Genomic DNA, 23917 nt, shown 5'->3' on the forward strand with positions numbered 1-23917 from the left:
GGTTGTGATGAGCCAAGATCGCGCCATTGCACTCCAGCCTGGGTAACAAGAGCGAAACTCTATCTCAAAAAAAAAAAAAAAAATGAACTCTTAGGTTTAAACAATCTCACCTTAGCTGGCCTCCCTTTTTTTTCTTTTAATGCAGAGGCTTCTGGAGATGGCTTTGCTTTGGTCTGCTGTGTGGGTGACTGTGGCCCTGACCGGTGGCTGTGGTTCTGTGGTTTTCTGTCTCAAAAAAAAAAAAGCAGGATGTGGTGGCACATGCCTGTAATCTCAGCTACTTGGGACACTGAGCCAGAAGAATCCCTTGAACTCCAGAGGGAAGGTTGCAATGAGCCAAGATCTTGGCATAGCCCCCAGCCTGGGTTACAGTGAGACTCCATCAAAAAAAAAGGGGGGAGAAATGTGGAGGTTGAGCCCGTATCATTACTGAAAATCAGAACAGAAGTCCTGCCTCCCTAACAAAGCAACTCTGCCGTTCTCAATGTTCCACCCCCCACCTTTTTCCTTTTTTTTAAGAGGAGTCTTGCTCTGTCACCCAGGCTGGAGCGCAGTGGATGATCTTGGCTCACTGCAACCTCTGCCTCCCAGGTTCAAGCAATTCCGCTGCCTCAGCCTCCTGAGTAGCTGGGATTACAGGTGCATGACCCTACACCTGGCTAATTTTTTGTATTTTTTAGTAGAGATGGGGTTTCACCGTGTTAGCCAGGATGGTCTCAATCTCCTGACCTTATGATCTGCCCACCTCATCCTCCCCAAGTGCTGGGATTACAAGTGTGAGCCACCGAGCCCAGCCTATGGTTATCTTTCAACACTTGTATAGGCAGAGAAGTCTGTACAGACATACTCAGAACACAAGCGAGGTTTCCTGTAGCTTTTTTCCCCACTTATGTATTTTCATGATTTGTCCTTTAAGTGACTGCCAAAGTCCTGTTAAAAACAATTGAGGCAGCCGGGCATGGTGGCTCATGCCTATAATCCTAGCATTTTGGGAGGCCAAGGTGGGTGGATCACCTAAGGTCAGGAGTTCGAAATCAGCCTGGCCAATATGGTGAAACCCTATCTCTGCTAAAAATACAAAAAAATTAGCTAGGTGTGGTGGCACATACCTGTAGTCCTAGCTACTCAGGAGGCTGAGGTAGAATTGCTTGAACCTGGGAGCTGGAGGTTTCAGTGAGCTGAGATTTTGCCATTCCACTCCAGCCTGGGCAACACAGTGAAACTCAGTCTCAAAAGAAAAGAAAGCTAAAAACAATTGAGGAAGCCAGGTGCAGTGGCTCATGCCTGTAATCCCAGGACTTTGGGAGGCCTAGGTGGGTAGATATCTGAGGTCAAGAGTTTGAGACCAGCCTGGCTAACATGGTGAAACCCCACCTCTACTAAAAATACAAAAAATTAGCCAGACGTGGTGGCATGCACCCGTAATCCCACTACTCTGGAGCCTGAGGCAGGAGCATTGCTGAACCAGAGAGGCAGAGGTTCCACTGAGTCAAGATCGTGCCACTGCACTCCAGCCTGGGCTACTCTGTCTCAAAAACAAAACAAAACAAAAAACCAAAAAGATTGAGGCCAAAGCCCAGCTAAAATGCCTGGAGGGTGATTTTGTATATGTCATCTTACAAAGAGAACAGATCTCCACACGGAGATTTCTTCTTGGAAAATAAGAGACTGACAGATGAGTCTCCCCTGCTGATTTAGCAGGGAAGGCCCCTGTGATGCCCACCTAGGAGGTGCTCCTAGGGGCACCAAGAGGCAGGGGAAACCAGCGAGGCTCAGGTGGGGACTGAAGGCATCCACCCAGCCTCAGAGGAGGTATTCACTGGAGAAAGTGACTAGAGGCTGCAAACTTGGGGACAAGTGGGCTGAAGATAGGCAAGTTAATTACGAGGCTGCCAGTCACAGTGGGGTTGATACCCCATCATCCCTACCAAGCCTCAAGCAATGCTAGACACAGAGAACACGAGCCCACCCAGCAGGCATGTGTTTCCTCTGCAGAAACTCTAGAAAACTACCGAGGTGTTCACCCTGGGAGCTATCTGCTGATCCACCAATTGTGGAGCCCCATCAACAGGCCAACCCCCCACACCAGGGGTCCCAAGTCAAGGGGAGCCTCCCACAGGAAGACATGCCCCAGTGAAGAGGCAGTGGCCTAGAATGGGGCACAGGGAGGACACCCGCCTCAGAACCTCACAGACATGCCATTTGGGGTCACTGTACTGAAAGGACCCTGGCCCTTAGTTGATTCTAACAGATGCTGTGGCTTCTCCAGGCAGCACAGCTGATTCCGACACTGAGGCCTGGGCATGGTTGTGTGTGGCTGCGGCACCTTTGCCTTCCTGTGACCAGAGGGCTCTCCAGCCACAGCACCAAGGTCTCTGACATGGCCCTGGCATCACCAAAAGGCTACAGGTTTCTCCTTTCGGAACAGATGGTGGTCTTCCCAGTTCCTTTCAGAGTCCTGGTATAAAAGCCTGCTTCTTTCCATGCTGGCCTGTCAGTGCCCTCACCCATGGCGCTCTTGTCCCAGTGCCCTTCCTGCTCCTGGGTACTGTCCCCACTGTGTGGCCTGCCCTGCCCCTTGTGGGCATCTCACCTGGGCTGACTCAACTCCAGGGAAACCAGGCCAGGCCATGTGCTCCTCCCTGCTTCATCCCAATCCCACCCCAAGGCTCTAGCCTTGCCTGGGCCCCATGTCATGCACCCTGGGCCTCCTCTGCAGGGCTCTAGCTCCAGCCTCTTAGCCCCAGCAGTAAAGATGGTGTCAGGTGGTCTCTGGGTGCCTCAGCTCGTCACCCTGGCCATGGTGTATTCTCCTTCCCAGCACCACACAGCAATGCACACAGCCCTGAGTCTGGATGGCATCCTCCAGACTGAGAGAGTGCGCCTGGGGCTCACTTCCCAGGGCTGAGGCAGCAGCAGAGTCCTGGTGGGCAGGAATGCTACCTGGTAAGTGGACTACAGCAGCCCTGGCCAGGGAGCTGTGAGGGAATGCCAAGCTCTGCAGGCTTCTCGCCCCCGTGTCTTGGGGCCCTACATGGACAGTGGGCCAGAAGCTCAAATAGCAGCTGAAACACACACTTGTTTATTTCCCTGGAAGGAGGCAAAATGGGGTCCTTGGGGAGTCTCTGTCCCAGCCTGGTGCCCTGGACAGGAAGATCTCACTTCCAGAAGAGCACATTCCAGAAAAGCAGCCAGCAGGGGTAGAGGCCCAGGGACAGCAGTGGGAAGAGCAGGGCACCGTAGGTGTGATGCTCCAGCACACCCTGGGCCAGTGCTGCCAGGAAAAGCTGCCAGCCCTCGGCCAGTGACAGTGGCGCTTCCTGCAGTTCCCGCCACAGGAACAGGCTGCCAAAGAGCGTGGCTGCCGGGCTTGTCAGCACCAGCAGGGCAGCATAGAGGGTCCTGAGTGGAGAATCAACATCAGGGTAGGCTCCAAGGTGGGGACAGGGGCACCGAGTTGGGGAAAAGGGCTACTGAATGAGGGTGAGGGTGCGGTCTGTGGGGAGGGCACAGGCACTGGTGGAAGTGGGGCTGATCCATGCATACCGGGACCCATGAGGCTTGGCAAGCGCAGCAGTGGGCACCATAGTGGCGGCCAGCAGGAAGCCCAGTGAGAAGTTGGTGAGGGCGATACAGCCCAGCTGCAGTGCTAGGTAGATAAGGGCCACAAGCTTCAGTGCCATCCAGCCCCTGTCTGGGGCCTGTGTGCTCACCACCCTGCAAGACAACAGACTCAGAGGCAGCCCACAGGCTGTCTTCATGTCCAAGGGACCTCTACCCTCACCCGCCCAGCCCAGCCCCTCTCACCGGTGGGTGTTGTGGGGCAAGGCCAGGCCAGCTGCATAAATCGCCAACAGTGTCAGCACCACAGCCTCAGCCTCTGCCACTGGGAAGTGCTGGGCGGCCACATGTTGACCCAGCACTGGCAGGACATAGAGGGCCAGTCCCATGGCCTGCGAGATCAGCAGAGGTGCCACAAGCGAGGCCAACCCCACACCCTGCAGGGCACACAGACTCTTGGAGATGGGTCCTGAGGCAAAGGGATCCCCAAAGACCACCACCACCCCACCAGCTGAGGTTAAGTTGCAACAGTAAACACCAGTCAGACCCTGGAAGCCCACTCTAACAACAGAAGGGGGTGCCATCACCTGTGCACTGGGGCCAGGGCTCCCCCTGGGCTCCTCAAGGCCCACTCCAGCTTCATGCAGCTGCATCCACAGTTCCAGAGCGTAGGCCAATCAAGGACCCCAACAAGAGGTGTGATGGGATCTGCCCAGAGGGGACCCAGGGCTCACCCCTATACCCTACCCCCCCATCAGGATGGAGGACTTTCCCCAGCCTAGAATTGAAGAAACTGGAGGCTCTGCCACAAGTAGATGTCATGGGGTGGAGGATATCTTGAGACCAAGGACCAGGAGCAAGAAGCCGGCGGCGGGCATGTAGAGGCCAATGGAGACGAAGCGGGAGAGGGCAGGGAGCAGGTAGAGGAAGAAGGACTGGTGTAGGCGCTCCAGGAGGTGGTTGAGCTTACGGAACATGCCCTCCAAAGCCCTGTCAGGTGTGGGGTAGGTTCATGGCTGGCCAGAGCCACCAGGCCATGCCCCACTCCGCCCCAGCTGGACACCATCCTGGGCATGGAAAGGGGGGACCAGAGACTACTTACTTGCCCACTGCCACCAGGTCATACTTGTACTGGCGGAAGCTATTGATGCCACGCAGGGTTAAGGCCTCCACGCGGTAGCGCAGGAAGAGGCCATGGGAGCCATGAGGGCGGCCGGAGGCCTGCCGCAGAACCATGAGCAGCAGCATCTGCAGGCCCTGCAGTGGTCCGTCCAACGAAGTCCAGTCTTGGGGCTGCAGCTTTAGAGATGTAGGACAGGATCAGCTCCTCTCACAGACCCTGTGCCCTACAGCCCTCAGGCAGGCAAACCCACCTTGCCCTGAAGTGTGCACAGCAGGCCCCCTTTCTGGCAGAAGGTTTGGAAGAGATTGAGCAGGTCAAGGTTGGGCAGCTGCCCGTTGAGCCCCTCCACAGCCACATCGAGGCTGGTGACCATATCACTGCTCAGCTCCAGGGCCACAGCGGCCTGAATGGCCCCAGCTCGGCCCTGCAGTGGGGATGACTGCATGCCTGTGAGAGCAAGTGAAGGAACGCCAATGGGGGATCTGGTGAGGACAGCGGCCCTGAGAGGGGAACCAGGGCAGGAAAAGAGAACCTACCAGTGACATTGACATCGTGGTAAGCTTCAAGCCAAGCCTCAGTACCCAGAAGGTCATATTCTGTTACCAGGAAGATGATATCTTTGGCCCAGTATATCTGCCCTGGAGGCCAGAAGCAGGATCAGCAGGGCCTGGGGCACTGGCCAAACCCCTCCCTGGCCAGCAGCCCTGAGCCTCACCCCGGAAGTGGGCAGCCAGTGCCAACAACAGCCCCACAGCCTGGCTGTTGGTAGAGTCAGAGCCACAGGGCACGGTGAGCACAAGCGACTCGGTGCTGGCAGCACGCGGGGCCCGCAGAATGCCGTACACGTTGGTGCCTGACACCATCTGTATGGAGTATCGGAGGGAAGAGCCTCAGTGTAATCTTGTGGTAGGGGCCGAAGGTTCGCCGCCCCCCGACTTTCCTAGCCCTCCAATGCCCACCAGGGATTTCTCTCCCACTGAACTTTCCGGCCCCATGACATCCCCCAAGGTGATACCCAGCCCAGACCCCTCCCTCCAAGGTGCTTTCTGGGCACCCCCCCTGCCCCCCGCCGATACATAGCGCTCGTGGGTCTCATCTGGGAAGGGCAGTTTCCGGGAGAAGCTCTGCGTGTAGACCTCCAGCCCGACTGACCGCATGGTCCGTTCCAGCCAGGCCACTGGCAGCGCCCTGCAGACACGAAGGGAGCCACTGAGCAGAGCTCCGGCCTCAGCCACCACGGCCTGCGCCACACGCACTGCTCTGCCGCTCACCCCGACTTCCTGCGGTGGGCGGCGAAGTCCCGGGCAAAAGCCCGGGCACGGTCTCCGCCCGCAAACTGCTCCTCCACCATGGTGGAGCCCATGGCGTTCTCCGACATGTAAGTGCGCTGGGTCAGCGGCGGGAAAGCGAGCGCCAAGAACCAGGCGATGCCCGCCAAGTAGCTCAGCACGCTGTGGGAGAGGACGGAGGGGCACCGAAGCGTCAGTGGGTCCTGGGGCGCCGGCCCGAGCCAATCTCCGCACCCGGGGAAGACCGCGCGGGTCCGAGACTTAGACCCAGAGTCCGGCATCGGGACGCCGGACGGGAGAGCTGAGCCTGCGCCGGACACCCTCGGTGCTTCTAGGGGGCAGGAGCGGAGGGGCGCGAGCAGCCGGAGGGGTCCCGGCCCTCGATGGGGACCGCGCGAGTCCGGGGCCCGCGGGTCCCCGCCTCCCCGGACCCTGCCCTCACCACAGCGGCGCGTTGAGGCGCAGCACGAGGCGGGCGAGCGCGCGCCGGCGCACCGGGTCCGACAGGAGGCCCATGGCTGGGCAGGGCGGCGCGGCTACTAGCCCTCTCGCGCCTCCGACTGCCGCCGCGGCGCCCGTAGGCGACTCCTGTCAGACCCGGGGACGCGCGCTCGCCCGCACTTCCGGTCCCAGCGACGCCCGCGGCGGCGCGCATGCCCAGAGCACAGGGCGCGCCCCCAACGCTCTACGGCCGGCGCGCAAGCCCAGAGCAGCGGTCGGCCGGAGCATTGGCTGTGCTGGTGAAGGCGGGTTTCCGAGTTCGCTGGGCGCTGCCTCCAGGAGAGTCGGACCGGGAGTGCACCGACCCGGAGGCAGGCGGGTGGCCCTACGGCCGTGAAGAGCAGAGATGCCCGAGCTGGTCAGGGGACGGCTGGAAGGCCCGCAGGAGTCAGAGGCGATGAGCCGGGCAGGGGGTGGAAGGCCGGATGCCAAGCATGTTAGTGACTCAGGACGTCCCAGTGGAGTCACAGCGTGAGCCCAGCACCAAGGTTTCGAGTCAGATGACTGCAAAGATGCTGATGGCACTACTGGAGCTGGGGTGTGCGCAGCATAAAGTGGGGAGCATACCATCCCTGTCTGTGCCAGGAGACCCTTGGAATATTAGGGGAGAAGCAGCCCCAGGGTCCAGACTGCAGGAGCGGGTAGTCAGGGCTTGGCCAGATCTGTGGGTCAGAGGTGGATGAAGGCGGAGTTTGCTCAAGAAGAGGGTGCAGTTTGGGAAGCTGAGGTGGGAGGATCCCTTGAGACCAGCCTGGACAACAAAGTGAGACCTAGTCTCTACAAAAAAGCTTTTAAAACTAGCCAGGTGGAGTGGGGCATGCCTCTAGTCTCAGCTCAGTTACTCAGGAGGCTAAAGGGGGAGGATTGCTTGAGCCTGGGAGGTCGAGGCTGTAGTGAGCCGTGATCACACCACTGCACTCCAGCCTGAGTGACAGACCAAGACCATGTCTCAACAAACAAAAATGTGGTGGGCAGAAAGAGTCAAAGCTGAAGACTCCATATGAGAACAGGTTTTTTTGTGTGTGTGTAAGACAAAGTCTTGCTCTGTCACCCAGGCTGGAGTCCAGTGGTGCAACCTCTGGTGTGGGGTTTGGCCTCCCAGTTCAAGCAATTCTCTTGCCTCAGGCTCCCAAGTACCTGGGGCTACAGGTGCCCACTATCACACTAATTTTTATATCTTTGGTAGAGATGGGGTTTCACCATGTTGGCTAGGCTGGTCTCGAACTCCTGACCTCTACTGATCCATGAGAACACGTTTTTTGTACTTTTATTTTTTTAGATGGAGTCTTGCCCTATTGCCCAGGCTGGAGTGCAGTGGCACGATCTCGGCTCACTGCAACCTCCACTTCCCAGGTTCAAGAGATTTTCCTGCCTCTGCCTCCCAAGTAGCTGGGATTATACAGGTGTGTGTTACCACCTCAGCTAATTTTTGTATTTGCAGTAGAGATGGGATTTTGCCATGTTGGCCAGGCTAGTCTCAAATTCCTGACCTGAAGCAATCCATCTGCCTCAGCTTCCCAAAATTCTGGGATTACAGGTGTAAGCCACTATGCCTGGCTTTTGTACTTTTAGAGTCCAGGGTAAGCAGCAGGAAAAGCCCAAGGGGTTCCAAGCCATAGTCCACAGGCTGTGGGACATGGCTACCCACATCTCTAGGGTGGGTACCCAGAGCCAGCTGAGTTTTTCCTCAGCCCTTTGCTCAGGGCTCCCGATGTGCTGGAGTAAGAATAGATTCCTCAGTCTAATGGCCTGGCTCATCTTGCCAGGCCCTGCCTCTTACTCAGCTGCCTTGAGTCCTTACTGGGACATGCTGCTTTTTCCACCCAGGAACTATCTCTCCTCAACCCCCTAATCCACTGTTCTCTTCAGGGTTTCAATCAGGATATACAGAGATAGACAGTTCTCTATATAAGAGGGTCCCTGGTCATTCCCAGTAGCCAGTACCAGGCCAGGCTCTGCAGGGCTTCACATAGCTCCAAAGTGCTGTTGGGTGATCAAAGTACAGTGAGGAGTGTGTGGGCGGAGGAGGGTTTTATTCTGGACATGGGTGGCAGGGTGGTCAATCCCCCAGCAAGATAGAGGCCTCACGCACATGCTGCCGGACAACTCGGTCCAAGAGGATGTGCACATCTTGAGCAGCCTGGGCAGCAGCCTCCAACACCTGCTCCAGGTGGTCCTCATGCAGCCGGGCATCCATCTCAAGCAGCGCAATCTGGCCTGAAGCTGGCAGCAGGGCCAGGGCCAGCTGGGGGCCACCAGCTGCTTCCTCCACATGGCTGAGGTCTGCCAGGGCTGTGCCGTCCACGAAGCCAGCTGAGCACGCACACACAAAGTCTCTCATGGGTATGCCAGCATCCAGCACTGCCAGCGTGGCTGCATTCACACACGCTGCGTAAGTCCCACCATCTGCCTGTAGCACCTGCGAGGACCCCAGGGTGTCAGTTCATCAGACTCCCTCCTCAATCCCATCACACTCTTCCCTCCCTGGATTGCAGGCTGCAGCCGGCTCACCTGCACATAGATATCAATCTGGGAGCGTGGGTGCAGCTGTGTGAGGATGGCTGCTTCGAAAGTCTGGCGGAGTTGTAGGCCCATCTCACAGGACTTACGGTCCCCATGTGGCCGTCGCTTGCGCTCACCGGTGCTGAAGGTCGCTGAACTATATTGACAGTTCACTAGGGCCCTGTCTGGCAGGGCTCGAGCCCGCGAGCCCCGGATCTGGAAGAAGATGGACACATGAGCCAGGCCCACTTCTTCCAGCTCACACTCCACTGTACTCTGGGGGTCTGCCTCTCCTTTCACTTTCAAGGCCTCAGCAAGAGGCAACTACTTTACCTCCAAAACAAAGCCCCCTGTTTTGCTCGTTTTTCCTCCTGGCATGCATCTTTTAGTTGGCTGCTTTGTGTCCATCCTTGTCCCATTCCCTTCCAGCCCAAGTTTACAAACATCAAGGCTGATTCTATCTCACGTACACACTCAAATCCTAATTAACTTACGAAGGCGTTACATTACATGTGAAATAAAATCCCAAATCCTTTCCCTGGTCTACAAAATCCCAAGTCCTCACCTCCCCGGAAACACTCTACTTTAATTTGGAGTTACCCCCTTTCCCCACCAGCAGTCTTTCTGCTCTGCCTAAGTGCTATGCTTGTTTTCACCCCCGTGGTCTTCGCCCTCGTGCTTCCCTGCGCCTAGAAAGCAGAGCTCCCACAGCCATGCGCTAAGCACATTTTCAATACCTTTGCTGGCCAGGCACTGTTACAGCGCTGGGAACCGCAGTGAAACCATAGAGTTTCATGTAAAGTTCCTGTCTTTAGGAAGCTTATGTTCCAGCAAGGAAACAAAGGTGAACGTGCTTAAGCAAAACAGGCGTTTGAGATCGTAGGTGCACAAAAGACAAGGAAGGGTTTATTGTAGGGAGGGGAAGTACCGCGTGGATAAGGTTGTCTGGGGAGGAGTGACGTCGGAGTAGAGCTGAGAGGTGACGGGGCGAGTGGGGGAGCTGAAGAGCCGCAAAGAGAAGGGAGGGCGCAGGGACAAGCCGATGAGAAAGGCAGGACCACCGCTCAGTGCACTAAGGACTTGCGTTTACTCCGAGTGACATGCGGTGCTGAGCATCGGCTGTGTGGTCGGAGGCGCGCCGGCCGTTGCCCCTCAAGTCCCTGAGCCTGTGCTCAGCCCGGCTGCCCTGCGGCTCCGCGACCGCACGATTTCCCCTCCCACTCGCCTCGTGCGGGCCGTAGACCACCGCCAGCGCCTTGGTGTTGCCCTGCTCGATGTAGGCCGAGCCGTCAGCCTGCGCGAACACGCCCATCCGCGCCTGGATTTTGCGCAGCTCCCCGGCGCGCCGCCCGTCCACCCGGTAGCCCTGGTCCGATAAGAGCTCCAGCCCCGCCATTCCGCCCGGCCGCCAACTCCCTCTCGGCTTAGTTCTCTGAGCCGCTGGAGAACTGGAGAACTAGAGCTCCAGGCGGCTACGACTTCCCCGGATCTACGGTTTCCGGTGGTCCTCTGTCACTTCCGGGTCCGCGGAACTGCAACTCCCCGCGGCCCCGACTTCCCCGGATCTATGGTTTTCGGCGGTCCGTTGCCACTTCTGGTCCCGGGAAACTACAGCTAACCGCCGCCCCGAGGTCCCCGGATCTAAGATTTCCGGCGGTCCGTTGCCACTTCCGGTCCCGGGAAACTACAGCTACCCGCGGCCCCGACCTCCCAGGATCTACGGTTTTCGGCGGTCCGGCTCTGCTTCTGTCTCCGGGGAGCTGCAGCGGCTCTGTCGGGGAAGCGGGGGCTAGGCCCGCGGCCGTTCCCGGAGCTGTGCCACGGGTGCCAAGAAGTGGGCGCCCGCTGAAGGAGGAATTCCGAAGCCACGCCCTCGGGACCAATGGTGCCTGCATTATTCAGCCTTCCCCGCACTGTAAGTGTGAAAGTGGAAGGATGAACTTAGTGGTTGCAGCATTGACTGACAGGAGAAGAGAAGGCATTGAGGGGTCCTAGGAAGGTGACCGGGCTGGTGTCCCAGCATGGTCCACACCTGGCACCTCCATTCCTCCCTTGCCCTCCGTTACACCGAGCTCCCACACTGCAGTCAAGTGGGCCTCCCGTTTCCCTTTGAGGATGCTGATTCCTCATCCTTTCCAAAGAGGCGTTGTATGTCTGTTTATCTCTTGCCACCTAACCTCAGTGGCTTCGAATAACATGATTATTTTATGATGTTCTGCAGTCTGGTGTTACCTAGGCTCAGCTAGGTAGTTTGCATTTAGGATCTCTCCTGCAGTTCCTGCTAGATGGTGGCTGGGGCTGGAGCCATCCTCAAAGTTTTCTCCCTCATATCTTCGGTGACTGATGCTGGTGGCGGGCCAGGACCTCACGTGTGGCTGTTAGGCAGCACACCTACATGTGGCTTCTACATGCAACCGAGGCTTCCTTGCAGTATGGCAGTTGGGTTCCAAGGGTAGCCTTCCAAGACAACAAGGTGGGCGACGTGTGTGGTATTTTTATGACCTAGCTCAGAAGTCATATAGTGCCACTCTTGCCAGACTCTGGGGTCAAGTCAGTCAGACAAGTCTGCCCAGGCTTAAGGGATGGGGATCTATGACCGCCAAGGCAGGAGCGAAATACCTCAGCCTATTTCCATATAAATAATGAAGAAGAAAGTAACTAGAAATATAACCATAGTAGTTATTAGTTATTCATAGGTGATCTTAGTTATTTATAGGTGATCTTAATTCTTTTACTAATGCCTATCAGGTCGGAAGTGTGAACCTGGGGTGACATTGTGAAATGAATGACACTAAGGCAAGATGCTCTAAGCCCTCTGTCACGCCTAGGAAGGGCTGCTGGAGGGCACCTCGGCCGTGCGGCAGCTCCAGTGCTGTGAAAGCGCCCACTGTTTAGCCAGCTAGGGAAGGAGATGTCCAAGATGGCTGAGATGTCTCCTTCCTGGGGAAGTTAGGAGAAAACTCCACTTCTCCAAGCTCTTGTGGTAACGCCTGACAGTTGCCAGGAGGCCCACAGACATCAGGGGCTTAACTCTCTCTGTGTGATGCTGTGCTTCAGCGGTCACATACCAGGTCCACTCTCATGTTCTGCTTCTGCACCTGGCTTCTTTTTTTCTTAGGAAAGATAATCAGTAACAGTCATATAAATCTTAATGTTTTAGTTCTTTCTTGGTAAGTATGGAAAAGACGCTGATGAATTATGCTTCTTGCCTCACTTTGGGGGCCAGAAATTCCTGAGCCTCTACCTGAATGACACATGATGTACTTGACCCTATCACTGCCACGTACTATCCACCCTGCCCCCAGTCTCTGACCACCAAGGCCGCCACATCCTACCTACCTTGCCCCCAGATTTGCAACTCAATAAAAGTGAGAGTGTCCCGTCTGGCATTCGGGGCCACTGCTGGTCTCCACGACCTGGGTAGCAGTGGACCCCTGGGCCCAAACTCTCTTTTCTCTATCTCTGTGTCTTGTGTCTTTTATTTCTACAATTTCTTGTCTCCACACCAGCCAAGAGGGACTCACAGAACCCTGTAGGACTGGACCCTGCAGGGACCTGGACCCCACCCTTCAGTGGTATGAGTGTCAGCATGACACTAAGAAGAGCAGGTGAGCTAGGGCAATGCAGTCTGCTACAGGTGCCCAATTTCAGTAGTCACAGCATCCCCTCGAGGTGGTTCTGCTCTCCTGAAAGACAGAGGCATTCGAGTGAGTGAGTGAGTCACAGCCCTACTGCAGCTGGTCTGAGGCCATGATGGGTCACCATCCTCTGCCACTGGGCACCCCCGATTTCCCACCCTCTGCTCTGCAGACAGACACTGCTTACTGTGGAGCAGCCCAGGTGGTGCCACATCAGCCTACTATGCCATCCACCTCTTGGGTTCAAGTCTTTCTTGTATCTTAGCCTTCCAAGTAGCTGGGATTACAGGCACCTGCCACCATGCCTGGCTATTTTTTTTTTTTTTTTTTGAGTCGGAGTCTTGCTGTTACCCAGGCTGAAGTGCAGTGGCACCGTCTCAGCTCACTGCAACCTCCACTTCCTGGGCTCAAACAATGCTCCTACCTCAGCCTCCCAAGTAGCTGGGATTATAGGCAGTCACCACCATGCCCTGCTAGCCTTTTTCTTGTATTTTTAGTAGAGACGGGGTTTTACCATGCTGGTCTTGAACTCCTGACCTCAAGTTATCCACCTGCCTCAGCCTCCCACAGTGCTGGGATTACAAGTATGAGCCACTGTGCCCGGCCAATTTGATGTATTTTTAGCAGAGACGGGGTTTCGCCATGTTGACCAGGCTGGCCTCGAACTCCTAACCTCAGGTGATCCACCCACCTCGGCCTCACAGAGTGCTAGGATTACAGGTGTGAGCCACCACTCCCAGCCATGACTGGGTGGTTGTTGCGGCTGTCCATTGACAGTCCTTGCCACACGCAGGAAGACTAGACACCTAGGGAGTTCTGTCGGCTGCCCGGCCTAGTTGTGTAGCACTGGTGTTAGCGACTCAGGACAATGAGGACGTTGTCAGTCTTCAGCCTAAGAAGCCTAAAGTGGGCCAGTGAGAGCTGCTACTTCAAGATCAGTGGAACCTTTGCTGTGTTCCCTGGTGGAAGTGTTCACCTTCAGGAACTAGGGTCTCCAAACTGGCAGTATCCCAGGTTTAGAATCACGAGGCCACTCCGACCTCACACCTTTGGATCTCTGACCCGTGTACTCTAGCTTAGGGCACACACATGGGTTGATTCAAATTTCGGAGGCCTAAAGCTTATACGAACTCAGGGGCCGGGAGAAGTATCCCCAAGACATCTCTGGAGTCATTGATTTGCTAGAAGGACTCATAGGACTCACTATAGACTTGTCTTCATGAATCAGCAAAGGGAAAAAGTGCATGGGATGAACTGCAGGAAATCACGCGTGAGCTGGCCAAGTCCTCTCCTGGTGGACTCCACAGGAAGAAGCGGGGGCAGTGTGTGTGAAATGCTGTCTGCCAGGGAAGCTTCTTAGACATTCAGTGTCCTGGGGTTTTATGGAGGGCTGGTCACATACGCAGTCTGGGCCAAGCACACGCCCAAATTCCAGACTCCCAGAAGCAACACAGGTGTTCAGCATGAGCCGCGTTTGTGCAAATAGTCTAGGCACAGTGAAACACACTTACTAGAGGGTGAGGGGAACCATCCCATAGCCCAGGTTCCCAGACACCAACTCTCCAAGCTTGCCTGTGAAGAAGAGCTTCTCAGTCCTGCTGTTAACTCTTCTACACAGACTTCTTTTGAAACACAAAATTATGTATCTAAAAGTGAGTGAGAAAATATGTTCTGACACGTAACATTTTAAAAGTTGACAAATACCTCAAACATCACAGAATGCAGAAAACCTGCCTGACACAACTGATTCCAACAGGTTTCCCTACATTTTTTTTGATGCATTCTCTGATGCTCTCTCTTTTATTTTTTTTTTAAGATGAGGTTTCACCATGTTGATCAGGCTGGTCTTGAACTCCCAACTTCAGGTGATCCACCCGCCTTGGCCTCCAAAATGCTTGGATTACAGGCGTGAGCCACTAAGCCCAGCCTCTCTAATGCTCTTTTTCCCTTCCCTCCCTCCCTCCCTGTCTCTCTCTTTTCTTTCTTTCTTTTTTTCTTTTGCGAGAGTCTCACTCTGTCACCAGGCTGGAGTACGGTGGCACCATCTCAGCTCACTGCAACCTCTGCCCCCTGGGTTCAAGTGATTTTCCTGCCTCAGCCACCCAGGTAGCTGGGACTACAGGCAGGTGCCACCACGCCCAGCTAATTTTTGTATTTTTAGTAGAGATGGGGTTTCATCATATTGGCCAGGATGGTCTCGATCTTTTGATCTCATGATCCGCCCACCTCAGCCTCCCAAAGTGCTGGGATTACAGGCGTGAGCCATCGCGCCTGGCCCTCCGATGCACTCTTAAGATGATGACACTTTTATAATGTAACCTTCTATATGTAGAAAGAAGATGGCAGACACAGTGGCTCATGCCTGTAATCTCAGCACTTTGGGAGGCAGAGGCAGGAGGATCAGTTGAGCCCAGGAGTTCAAGATCAGCCTGGACAACATGGCAAAACCCCATCTCTACAAAAAATTAGCTGGACACGGTGGTGCACACCTGTGGTCCCAGCTACCTGGGAAGCTGAGGTGGGAGAATCACTTGAGCCCAGGAGGTCGAGGCTGCGGTGAACTGTGGTTGCACCACTGCGCTCCAGCCTGGGCAACAGAATGAGACCCTGTCAAAACAAAAAATCAAATAACAAAAACGAAGACAGAAAACGATTCCGTTTCTCCTCTAACATGTTTAATCGAAATTTAATTTTATTACCTAAGTTGCTTTCAGGTAAAAGCTCCTTTGGGTAATATGTACATTTTTTTGAATTGTCATTAAATTTGAGAAAACTACTTATCAAATTTCTTTTACATATGAGCCATAACAGTTTAGGGCTTGGCTGGGCAAGGTAGCTCATGCCTGTAATCCCAACATTTTGGGAGGCTGAGGCAGGAGGATTGCTTGAGGTGAGGTGTCTGAGACCAGCCTGGGTAACATAGCAAAACCCTTTCTCTGCCGAGGCTGCCGTGAGTTGTGATTGTGCTCCAGCCTGTGTGACAGAGCAAGGCTCTGTCTCAAAAAGCAAATAAAAAACCCCAGAACCCCAAAAAACAAAAAATGAATTTGAGCTTCGGTTTTGGTGCTTATGACTAACCTCAAATTGTCTCTGAGTTGACACTTAGCCAGTTTCATCAGCTGTTGTGTCCTGACAGGCAGCGGAGGGCGGTGGGTGTTTCTGGAAGCCATTTCTACACCTTGGTGACTAGCGATAGCATGACTATATCAGGAAGAGACTGTTCCCGCTAAACCCAAGCAAAACGTACCCTCAACTCAACCTCCCAGGAGCTGGACCCCACAACACCCCCTCCAGCTCCTGCGGAAGGGGAGGGAGTAACTGATGGCCCATTGCAGGGCGAAGAGACAGTTTTAGCCGGTTGTGGTTAAGATATTTCACTTTTGCAAGTTTTACAAAATATATGACTCTGTAAATACTTTGCTGGGGCCCAAGCTGGGAAGAGGCTGTAGGGGTGAGGATCCTGTAAGTGCTCCCCAGGACTTCCTGGTGAGCCTGTTTCTTCTCGAGCCCCAACTCCTCAGGGCAGCACAGGAGCATCCCAGCAGAAGTGCCCCGCCCTGGCAGGGGCTGACATCCAGCTGGCAGCGGGCAGAGCCTTCAGCAGACCGTGCCTTCATTCCATTGGGCTGACAAGGGTTTGGGAGACCCGTGAGTCCCAGGGACATGAGCTCACTGCCATGCTCCTAGGCTCTAAGGTGGGTCATTAGTATTTAACATGGTCCAGTGGGAGGCAAGACATTCCCAAAGCTTGGGATAGAGGAGCTTTAGGCAGGAACAGCAAAGTTGTATCCAGAGTAGGTGTCAGTTCCAGGAAGAGCAAATCGCTGCTCCTCCAGGTGGGAGGGGCCCGAGGTATTTGTTTGTTTTTGAGCCAGAGTCGCGTTCTGTTGCCCAGGCTGGAGTGCAGTGGCACGATCTTGGCTCACTGCAACCTCCACCCTCCCAGGTTCAAGCGATTCTCCGGCCTCAGCTTCCCACATAGCTGGGATTACAGGCGCCCACCACCGTGCCTGGCTAATTTTTGTATTTGTATTTTTGGTAGAGACGGGGTTTCACCATGTTGGCCAATTTGGTCTCAAACTCCTGATCTCAGGTGACCCGCCCGCCTCTGCCTCCCAAAGTGCTGTAATTACAGGTGTGAGCCACTGTGCCCAGCTGGCCGAGGTCTTCGGTTTCTGCTGCTATGGGTTGGACATTCAGCAGTCAGTAGGACCATACAGAGCCACCATCCCTGCCACCAAGGACACTCCATTCACGGGCCGACCATACAGAGCCACCATCCCTGCCACCACGGCCACTCCGTTCACGGGCAGACCATACAGAGCCACCATCCCTGCCACCACGGCCACTCCCTTCACGGGCCTTTGCGTAACCTAAACGTTGACATCTTTGCCTGCAAAGCCCAGAGTCTGGGCCCCTTCAAAGGCAGTTACTACTGTCTGCTCTTTATCCCGTGTGACAGTCACACCGTCCTGAAGTCAACACGTCCAAGGTACGCCTGCACCTCCTTGTTACTGCAGCAGCCAAGATGCAGAGTCATCCTAAGATACAGACGGATGAATGGGTGCAGAAAATGTTGCGCGGACACACAATAGAATACCCTTCAGCCACAAAAAGAACGAAATCCTGCCAGTTGCAGCAAGCTGGAGGTCGTTACGTTGAGAGAAATAAGCCAGGCACAGAAAGGCAAACATGGAATGTTCTCACCCACATGTGGAAGCTAAAAACGTTAATCTTGTGGAGGTAGACAGTAGAATGATGGTTCCCAGAGGCTGGGAATGGTGTGTGCGTTCTGGTGGTGAAAAGTTTGGTTAATGGGTAGGTAAACATGCAGGTAGACAGAAGGTATAAATTCTAAGCGGGGCTCGGTGGCTCAGGCCTGTAATCCCAGCACTTTAGGAGGCTGAGGCGGGCAGATCATTTGAGGTTAGGCATTCAAGACCAGCCTGGCCAACATGGTGAAGCCCTATCTCTACTAAAATTACCAAAAATTAGCTGGGCGTGGTGGCGTGCGCCTGTAGTCCCAGCTACTCAGGAGGCTGAGGCAGGAGAATCTCTTGAACCCGGGAGGCGGAGGTTGCAGTGAGCCGAGATCGTGCCACCGCACTCCAGCCTGGGAGACAGAGCGAGACTCCTCCTCAAAAAAAAGAAAAGAAAAAAGAAAACTGGACACTTTAGAGCCATATCACGTCAGCTCTGGGTGATGACTGGCCAGTGTCTCTGTGATTGCTGCTGCTCTTTCATGCTGTTTGGTGCTTGCCTGGGCGGATTCCATGTGTCTGTCCCCACAGTGTGGAGCCTCGGATGTCTCTGCTCAGCTCCCCCTTCTCTTTATTTTTCAGGACTTCTGGCTTCCTAGAAGACAGGCTGGGATCAGCATAGTTTAGTGCTCCCCACCAATTGGTCAAAGGTTGTATTTAAGCTCCCCAGGCCAACGAGGCTCCTGTAGGGCCCCTCAATTTCTCAGATTTTTTTTTTTTTTGAGATGGAGTCTTGCTCTGTTGCCCAGGCTGGAGTGGAGTGGTGCAATCTCAGCTCACCACAACCTCTGTCTCCTGGGTTCAAGCAGTTCTCCCACCTCAGCCTCCCGAGTAGCTGGGATTACAGGCACCCACCACCACATCTGACTAATTTTTGTATTTTTAGTAGAGATGGGCTTTCACCATTTTGAATAAGCTGGTCTCGAACTCCCGACCTCAAGCAATCCGCCTGCCTCGGCCTCCCAAAAATGCTCTGATTACAGGCGTGAGCCACTGTGCCCGGCCTTCTCTCAATTTTCTTCTGTGTTCTGACCAAAAATCAGAGGGTCTTGGCCATTTTGTGACCCATTAGCTGCAGGCTTTATCCAGCAGGCTTGAACTGAAACCGGGTCCTTGGACATTCTCAGGCACTAATAAAGGTATCTGGGTCCACTAGAAAGAGACTGGCCTAGCCTTGAACCAAATGCCTTAAACCCACACATAAACTCCGTTCCCTGGCCCCCTTGGTGTGGGCACACCCTGTCAGAACACCCCTTATCTCTTGCTGTTTGGAGGGCTGCTGCAGCTCTCTACACCGAAGTTCCCCTAATTAATGCTCTGGACTAGTCACCCTGGTTGTTAGTACGTCTGTCTTTGGAACCCCAAAGGCTTCATTTTCTGACAGTTTAGGCACTCCCTTTGTGGGAACCCCCATACCGCTGTTTTGGGGTGATTCTAGCCTGGGGTCGGGTGGGATGAAGTGGCTCTGTCTTTTGCTGATGGATTTGTGTGTGGTTGGAAAGCTTTCCAATCTGCTCCGCATTTAGCAAGCATGGCAGAGATACTCCAAAGATACTCAGGCCTGAGTAATCCAGGTGGCCCCTGAATGTCATTCCAACCATCCTATGGGAGGGAAATGGAGGGAGATTTGACTACAGGAGAAGAGGAGGCTGTGCAACCACCAGGGTAGAGGTCAGAGTGATGTGGCTGCAAGCCGAGGAGTGCTGGCACACGTGAGCTGGAAGAGGCGAGGCACGTGTTTTCCTCTGGAACCTCCAGAAGGAACCATGCCTTGTAAAAGCCTTGATTTTAGCGCCATAAGATTCAGCCTGGACGTTTGGTCTCCAGGACAGTAAGACAATAAGTTTCTGCTGTTTTAAGCCTGCAAGTCTGTGGTGATTTGTGAGGGCAGCAATAGAAAGCCAGCATGCCTTCACCACCCAGGTCGGGTGCCTGCTCTGGCTGCTTTGGTGGGTGCAGCTGGATACCGTGCAGAACCTTCTTGACTCTCAGGGCTGGATGCAGTATCTACGGGGCCCTTTCTTTGTCGTCTCTGTCCCTGGTTTTTGGTTACACTCCAGGCTGATTGGCCATTTCATTTGCGGCTGTCTGTGCTGACAGAAGAAGCTGTCTTCCTAACTGCTCTCCACTGAGCTTCCCATGCCTCCCATATTCCTTAGGCATGACTTTCCCACACTGTGCTTCCTGAGGAAGGCGGCCCCACGCAGCCACCAGCTGTATCACCGCCTCTCACCGGGGAAGCATCTGCGGACCTGAGGGTGGACGTGCTGGCCTGCTTCTCCCAGAGTGAGACTCCTGTGCTGCCGCAGGTGTTGGGGGACGGGAGGCCTCATCTTCTCTGCGAGTCTCTCCCTGTGTGGTGCCTATGCCTTGCAGCCAGGAAATGGGAAGAAGGAGCCCATGTTCTCAGCTGCAGCTCCTGGAGTAGAGCCTCACTCTGTTGCCCAGGCTGGAGTGCAGTCGTGTGATCTCGGCTCACTGCAGCCTCCACCTCCCATGTTCAAGTGATTCTTGTGCCTCAGCCTCCTGCATAACCTGCCATCATGCCTGGCTAATTTTTGTGTTTTTAGTAGAGACAGGGTTTCACCATGTTGGCCAGAATGGTCTCAAACTCCTGACCTCAGGTTATTCACCCGCCTCAGCCTCCCAAAGTGCTGGGATTACAGGCATGAGCCACCGTGCCTGGCGAGTAGATCTTTTATGACAGGGAGCTGGGGACTCGGGGGAGCAGGCTGAGCTCAAGCACCACAGATTCCCCCTGTTCTGACCAAGGCTTAATACATGTTGTTAAATAAATGCTTCTTGCTTTGCCGTATGCCCGTTGGTCAATTTCCAAAGTGAGAGGGCTGCACAGCCTTCTGGGTGTCCTGCCCTATGTGGGCTCTCAGGTGACGGCCTGGAGCACACAGAGCGTTGCTTCCCCACAGGCCAGTTCAGATGCCAAAGTGTGAGAACTGGACTCACCTCCCAAGGACCAGGGCCTCAGGTTCACCTAACGTGGCAGCCGTGGTGGTGATGTCAGCTGAAGCCTGGCGAGGTTCACACATTTGGAAAGGAGAGCTTTGTTTCTCATAAAGGGTCACAGCTTGCAGGGCCTTCCTTCTGACAGGCTGGGAAACGTAGCCTCCAGTCAGAAGTCAGAAACAAGACACTTCATGGGAAGGGTACGGGGAACAGTAATTTATGCTGAAGGGTGTGGCCAAATACATATTCAATGAGCTGTAAGAAGAGTCATGAATATTTATGAAAGGAGAAGCACACGGACGCACAATTGAGCTTCACGCCTCCCGTGGGACACATGTTCAAAAAATGGCAGCATTATCGTGATCTGAGGGTGGGGTTTTCAGGCTTCCAGCATCAAATGGTGCAGCAGATGACACGAAACCTCTCCCTGTGCTAACTCCATAGCCACCAGAGCCACTGCATGGACTCCATCAGGTGGTCTGCCAGTGGTCTCTAACAGGAAGGAATGCAGGCTGGCAGGTTGTTTTGTCAAAACTTATAAGGGAGGGGCCATTTGGGAGGGGTGGGGAGTCGGTGGAAATCAGCTCTGGAGTCTTTGGAAGGGGCTGGTTTCTGTTTAGCCCTTAGTAGGAAAGAAAGCCTAATGGTGGTTAGTGAGGGAGCATGGATAATGAGACATCTGACCTCCCATCATGGCTGGGAACTCAGCTTCCAAGGTTTCTCTGGGGTTCCCTTGGCCAAGAAGGAGTCTGTGCAGTTGCTCGGGGGGCTTAGGATTTTTTTTTTTTTTTGAGACGGAGTTTCACTCTTGTTACCCAGGCTGGAGTGCAATGGCACGATCTCGGCTCACCACAACCTTCGCCTTCTGGGTTCAGGCAATTCTCCTGCCTCAGCCTCCCGAGTAGCTGGGATTACAGGCACGCGCCACCATGCCCAGCTAATTTTTTGTATTTTTAGTAGAAACGGGGTTTCACCATGTTGACCAGGATGGTCTCGATCTCTTGACCTCATGATCCACCCGCCTCGGCCTCCCAAAGTGCTGGGATTACAGGTGTGAGCCACAGCGCCCGGCCATGGGATTTATTTTTATTTCTCAGTGACCGTCTATGCCCAGTTGAAACCACTGCCCAGGTCCCTCAGGCAAGATGGGAGAGGCTGCTTCTGCCAGCAAGGACGGCTCACGGTAGTTTAGGGGGTGCAAGATTCAAGTGTAGTTTAGAGGGTGCAAGATTCAAGTGTAGTGTGGGGGTGCAAGATTCAAGTGTAGTGTAGGGGGTGCAAGATTCGAGTGTAGTGTAGGGGGTGCAAGATTCCAGTGTAGTGTAGGGGGTGCAAGATTCCAGTGTAGTGTAGGGGGTGCAAGATTCCAGTGTAGTGTAGGGGGTGCAAGATTCGAGTGTAGTGTAGGGGGTGCAAGATTCCAGTGTAGTGTAGGGGGTGCAAGATTCGAGTGTAGTGTAGGGGGTGCAAGATTCGAGTGTAGTGTAGGGGGTGCAAGATTCGAGTGTAGTGTAGGGGGTGCAAGATTCGAGTGTAGTGTAGGGGGTGCAAGATTCGAGTGTAGTGTAGGGGGTGCAAGATTCGAGTGTAGTGTAGGGGGTGCAAGATTCCAGTGTAGTGTAGGGGGTGCAAGATTCCAGTGTAGTGTAGGGGGTGCAAGATTCCAGTGTAGTGTAGGGGGTGCAAGATTCGAGTGTAGTGTAGGGGGTGCAAGATTCCAGTGTAGTGTAGGGGGTGCAAGATTCGAGTGTAGTGTAGGGAGTGCAAGATTCGAGTGTAGTTTAAGGGGTGCAAGATTCGAGTGTAGTTTAGGGGGTGCAAGATTCGAGTGTAGTGTTAGGGGGTGCAAGATTCAAGTGTAGTGTAGGGGGTGCAAGATTCGAGTGTAGTTTAGGGGGTGCAAGATTCGAGTGTAGTGTAGGGGGTGCAAGATTCGAGTGTAGTTTGGGGGGTGCAAGATTCGAGTGTAGTTTAGGGGGTGCAAGATTTGAGTGCAGCCACCAAAGTTCCCACCCCAGGTATCAGGCTGACTTTGCTATGCAAAAGCTGCACATGGCCAGGCATGGGGACTAACATCTGTAATCCTGACACTTTGGGAGGCCAAAGAGGATTGCTAGGACTTCCAGACCAGCCTGGGAAATAAAACAAGATCCTGTCTCTAAAAAATATTTAAAAAATTAGCGAGCGTGGAGGCATGTGCCTGTCGTTGCAGTTACTGGGGAGGCTGAGGTGGGAAGATTGCTTGAGCCTGGCAGTTCAAGGCTACACTGGCCATGATCACACCACTACGCTCCAGCCTGGGTGACCAAGTGAGACCCTGTCTCAAAAAAAAAAAAAAAAAAAAAACCAGGCCGGGCGTGGTGGCTCACGCCTGTAATTCCAGCACTTTGGGAGGCCGAGGCGGGTGGATCACGAGGTCAAGAGATCGAGACCGTCCTGACCAACATGGTGAAACCCCGTCTTTACTAAATATACAAAAATTAGCTGGGCGTGGTGGCCTGCACCTGTAGTCTCAGCTACTCAGGAGGCTGAGACAGGAGAATCACTTGAACCCGGGAGGCGGAGGTTGCAGTGAGGCGAGATTGCGCCACTGCACTCCAGCCTGGCGCCTGGCGATGGAGTGAGACTCTGTCTAAAAAAAAACACCACCCGCCCAAAACAAAAAACTGCACATATTGCTCCTTTGCAACCCTCCTGCCCTTTGTTTTTATTTTTATTTGTTTATTTATTTTTGAGTCAGAGTCTCACTCTGCCACCCAGGCTGGAGTACAGTGGCACAACCTCGGCTCACTGCAACCTCCGCCTCCCGGGTTCAAGCGATTCTCCTGCCTCAGTCTTGCAAGTAGCTGGGACTACAGGCACTAGCCACTATGCCCAGCTAATTTATGTATTTAGTAGAGGCAGAGTTTCACCATGTTAGTCAGGCTGGTCTCAAACTCCTGACCTCAGGTGATCCACCTGCCTCGCCCTCACAAAGTGCTGGGATTAGAGGTGTGCGCCACCATGCCCGGCCAACAGGTTTTCTATCTTTGTTCATCTTGGACTGTCTTTATTTCACTTTCATTCTCTTTTTTTTTTGAAACACAGTCGCAGTCTGTCGCCTATGCTGAAGTGCAGTGGCGTGATCTGCAACCTCCACCTCCTGAATTCAAGCGATTCTCCTGCCTCAGCCTCCAGAGTAGCTGGGACTACAGGCACATGTCAGCACGCCTAGCTAATTTCTGTATTTTTAGTAGGGACGGGGTTTCACCATGTTGGCCAGGACGGTCTCGATCTCTTGACCTTGTGATCCACCCGCCTCGGCCTCCCAAAGTGCTGGGATTACAGGCGTGAGCCACCGCGCCCGGCCTTCGCCTTCATTTTCATAAGTGGTTTTCCTAAATATAGGCTTCTTGCTTACAGATTTTTTCTGAGTATGCCGTCCTATTGTCTTCTGGTCTCTACTGCTTCTTCTGAGGAGTCAGGTGTTAATCTTATTTGGGGTTCCCTTGTATGTGATAAATCATATTTTTCTCTTGTTATTTTCAAAGCTTTCTCTTTGTCTTTGCCTTTCAATATTTTTGCCATGATATGCCAACT

The 23917-nt window shown here is 54.1% G+C and overlaps 2 protein-coding genes across 4 annotated transcripts; both read right to left on the bottom strand.

The window, feature by feature from the left end:
• Positions 1-1419: 1419 nt before the first annotated feature.
• GPAA1 (glycosylphosphatidylinositol anchor attachment 1) lies at positions 1420-6586 on the bottom strand. Of its 2 annotated transcripts, none has more exons than XM_017965516.4 (12): positions 6416-6586; positions 5956-6135; positions 5761-5872; positions 5400-5547; positions 5221-5322; positions 4935-5131; positions 4664-4860; positions 4398-4551; positions 4149-4229; positions 3808-3998; positions 3547-3649; positions 1420-3402 (listed from the first exon to the last, which is right to left on the bottom strand). In XM_017965516.4, the coding sequence occupies exons 1-12, from the start codon at positions 6487-6489 to the stop codon at positions 3055-3057; spliced, it is 1887 nt and encodes a 628-aa protein (XP_017821005.1). In that variant the 5' UTR covers positions 6490-6586; the 3' UTR covers positions 1420-3054. The 2 variants fall into 2 exon arrangements, with proteins under 2 accessions (XP_017821005.1, XP_008981300.1); XM_008983052.5 differs by having other exon boundaries at positions 3060-3402; positions 3547-3717.
• Positions 6587-6839: 253 nt separating this feature from the next.
• Positions 6840-10487, bottom strand: EXOSC4 (exosome component 4). 2 transcript variants are annotated; one of them, XM_035277492.3, is made up of 4 exons: positions 10202-10487; positions 8986-9192; positions 8567-8893; positions 6840-7136 (listed from the first exon to the last, which is right to left on the bottom strand). In XM_035277492.3, exons 1-4 carry the CDS (start codon positions 10370-10372, stop codon positions 6999-7001), a joined length of 843 nt encoding a protein of 280 aa, XP_035133383.1. In that variant the 5' UTR covers positions 10373-10487; the 3' UTR covers positions 6840-6998. The 2 variants fall into 2 exon arrangements, with proteins under 2 accessions (XP_035133383.1, XP_002759197.1); XM_002759151.7 differs by lacking the exon at positions 6840-7136 and having other exon boundaries at positions 8491-8893.
• Positions 10488-23917: the final 13430 nt, after the last annotated feature.

This window comes from Callithrix jacchus, chromosome 16 (genome assembly GCF_049354715.1).
Source record: "Callithrix jacchus isolate 240 chromosome 16, calJac240_pri, whole genome shotgun sequence".
Lineage (NCBI taxonomy): Eukaryota > Metazoa > Chordata > Mammalia > Primates > Cebidae > Callithrix > Callithrix jacchus.

Bases quoted from the DNA above. Each gene is read 5' to 3' on its own strand.
- EXOSC4 (XM_035277492.3), bottom strand. From the start codon at position 10,372: ATGGCGGGGCTGGAGCTCTTATCGGACCAGGGCTACCGGGTGGACGGG. The intron at 9,193-10,201 runs GCGAGTGGGAGG...ATCTTCTTCCAG, and splicing joins TGGTCTACGGCCCGCACGAG to ATCCGGGGCTCGCGGGCTCG. The intron at 7,137-8,566 runs GTGCGTGAGGCC...TCTGACCCACAG, and splicing joins ACCGAGTTGTCCGGCAGCAT to ATCTGGCCAAGCCCTGACTA.
- GPAA1 (XM_017965516.4), bottom strand. From the start codon at position 6,489: ATGGGCCTCCTGTCGGACCCGGTGCGCCGGCGCGCGCTCGCCCGCCTC. The intron at 5,323-5,399 runs GTGAGGCTCAGG...TCTGGCCTCCAG, and splicing joins ACTGGCTGCCCACTTCCGGG to GGCAGATATACTGGGCCAAA. The intron at 3,650-3,807 runs GTGAGAGGGGCT...TTATCTACCTAG, and splicing joins TTGCCCCACAACACCCACCG to CACTGCAGCTGGGCTGTATC.